This window comes from Brachypodium distachyon, chromosome 4 (genome assembly GCF_000005505.3).
Source record: "Brachypodium distachyon strain Bd21 chromosome 4, Brachypodium_distachyon_v3.0, whole genome shotgun sequence".
NCBI classification, from domain to species: Eukaryota; Viridiplantae; Streptophyta; class Magnoliopsida; order Poales; family Poaceae; genus Brachypodium; species Brachypodium distachyon.
In genome coordinates this window covers 15,406,608-15,408,856 of record NC_016134.3, presented here as the reverse complement: position 1 = coordinate 15,408,856, position 2,249 = coordinate 15,406,608, and the positions used below count along the sequence as shown (strand labels likewise).

General features: G+C 50.2%; 1 protein-coding gene across 1 annotated transcript; it reads right to left on the bottom strand.

Annotated features, from left to right (window-relative positions):
• Positions 1-332: 332 nt before the first annotated feature.
• LOC100825638 (F-box protein SKIP23) lies at positions 333-2,035 on the bottom strand. The gene has a single exon (XM_003575863.4). It carries the CDS (start codon positions 1,821-1,823, stop codon positions 546-548), a length of 1,278 nt encoding a protein of 425 aa, XP_003575911.1. The 5' UTR covers positions 1,824-2,035; the 3' UTR covers positions 333-545.
• Positions 2,036-2,249: the final 214 nt, after the last annotated feature.

Below are 2,249 nucleotides of genomic sequence, written 5' to 3'. Positions count from 1 at the left end.
CTCATCTCCCTCCCAAATCCCAATCTATACAAAATGAAGCTGAGGAAAACACACACGAAACTACGGATCTGAACTCCCCCAATCATGGAGCTCCCGTGCATGAAATCAAACAACTGGCACCATTGCTGACAAAAGAACAGAGAAAATCAGAAGCGTACGCACTGAAGTTGCTGGCCCCCAAGAAAATCCCAGCCGCAGCCGGAGAGGCAAGTCGGCGACTCCAGGATTAGGGCAGCCGGACAGGAAGTGTGAGTGTTTTTTTTTTTCCACAAACAGGAAGCAAGAGTTTTTTTTTCCACAACCAATTCGAAAATGCCTATAAAAACAGGAAATTCAAGAAAAGGTAATCTAATCAGTTCAGAAATCACAAAATATCAAGAATTTATCATCATAAACATTACATCCGAACCAAGGAAGGTGTTACACAACGGAGATCCCACCAACAATGGTGTTAGTATCCGAACGAGAGCTTCAATTACTACAAAGAGAGAACATTATTCAAATGGGAGCTATAAACTACTCCAATAGCTCATCTCTCTGCATAACTAACAAAGGGATGGTGTTATCCAAATTGGAGATGGAAAATTGAGCCATGGATGGCCAGATTGCAGATCACCTATGCTGTCAAAGTTCTTAGTTTCAAAATTCCAGATGCCTATGTCTCGCTTGTTATATTTGTTGACACATATATCTTCATAAGAATCATCCGCGAAATAAGCACAATTTGGCTTTAACATAGGATAATCCTTGGTTGAGACGAGTAAACTGGAGTTGAAACCAATAAAGAAAGCATAGTTATCGAAGTGGTTCTTCTTCATCATCGTGAGTTTTTGTTCATCAATATCAACCTTGTAGAGTTCTATTTCATTGGTATATATTTCACCGTATGGGTCGACGACCTCATGAGCAAGCTCCGGAGGAACAACAGATACGGCTACGCTCCGATCGTAAGTATATCTCCACAGCTGCAAGATATCACCTTGCGGAGTCAGAATCACATACTTGGTAGGATCGTCCCATGGTGTGGCCTTTGGAGACACCTTTCTTGTCACCACCGAAGACCCATTCAGATCCAATGTGAAGATGCTGCCATCAAAATGTACGACGTAGAACAGGCCATCATTCTTGTTATAGGTGGCATTGCGGATGGCGTAGTTCAACTCTGGGAATTTGACATCTTGGATCCGCATCCACCGGTCGTCACCGATGCGGGCGAAGGATAGCTGCCCGACTGGCCTGTGCAAGAGCAAGACGATGCACCGGCTGCCGGCGGAAGGGCTGCACGACAGGAACACCCGGTGGTACAGAAAGAGGCGTAGTTTCTGCGGACGATATGCAAAGGGGCGGCGTTGGTTCAATTGCTCGTAGTAGTGGTTGTACATGGGGGCCCCTTGCTCGTCGGAGAAGCTCTCGATGTGGTAGAGCCCCGTGACCGGCGGGAGATCGACCTGGGCGCCCGTGAGCGGGTTGAGCGCCTGGAGGTTGGACATCTCGTCGGCGGCGACGACCCAGCCGTGGGCCGAGCCAACCACGTGGCGGCTGCGGAATGGGGGGTCGGGCAGGCGGACCTTGAACACCACGCCGCTCGAGGGGCTGTAGACCGTGGCGGTGGCGGGGTCGTCGGCGGCGCAGGAGTAGAGAAGGCAAGGGGACGCGTCGGTGATCGGGATCCGGACGCGGCGGACGGCGGAGCAGGCGGAGCGCCACGAGGAGCAGACGGACCCGGCGCTGAAGAGATCCGGGATCTCCAGCGGCTGCATCACGAGGACCAGCAGGTCTTCGGGGAGGCTGGACCAATCTGGGTACTCAGTGGCGGCGGCCATGGCGCTGGCCGCTGAACCAAAGGGGAATAGCAAAAGTGCGTGCTTTTTCCCCCCTGCTCGTCTGGTATCGCTGTGTTTTGGACTTGCGTTTCGCGCTGGACTGTACCACGCAACGCAGAATTAATTTAAAGAAGCTCACGAAGCAGAAGCACACCGAAACTTGTGCGAATTCCACTCCAGCCGGGATTCGGAAAGGTGATTGCATCATTGGAAGAGTAGGAAGAGTATAAAGGATCGGGATGAGTTTTGGTCTCTCGAAAGGTTTTCCTTTTTTTTTTTTCTGTTTTTCGTGAGAAGGCCGGTATATTAAATCAATCAACCGTTACATTCAAGCAAGTTTTTTAAGCCAAACGTCGTTGTCGGCACGCCGTGAGCAAAACTCAATGCTGCCTCTAAACCTCTGAAACTGGCCGAACCTTGCCGATC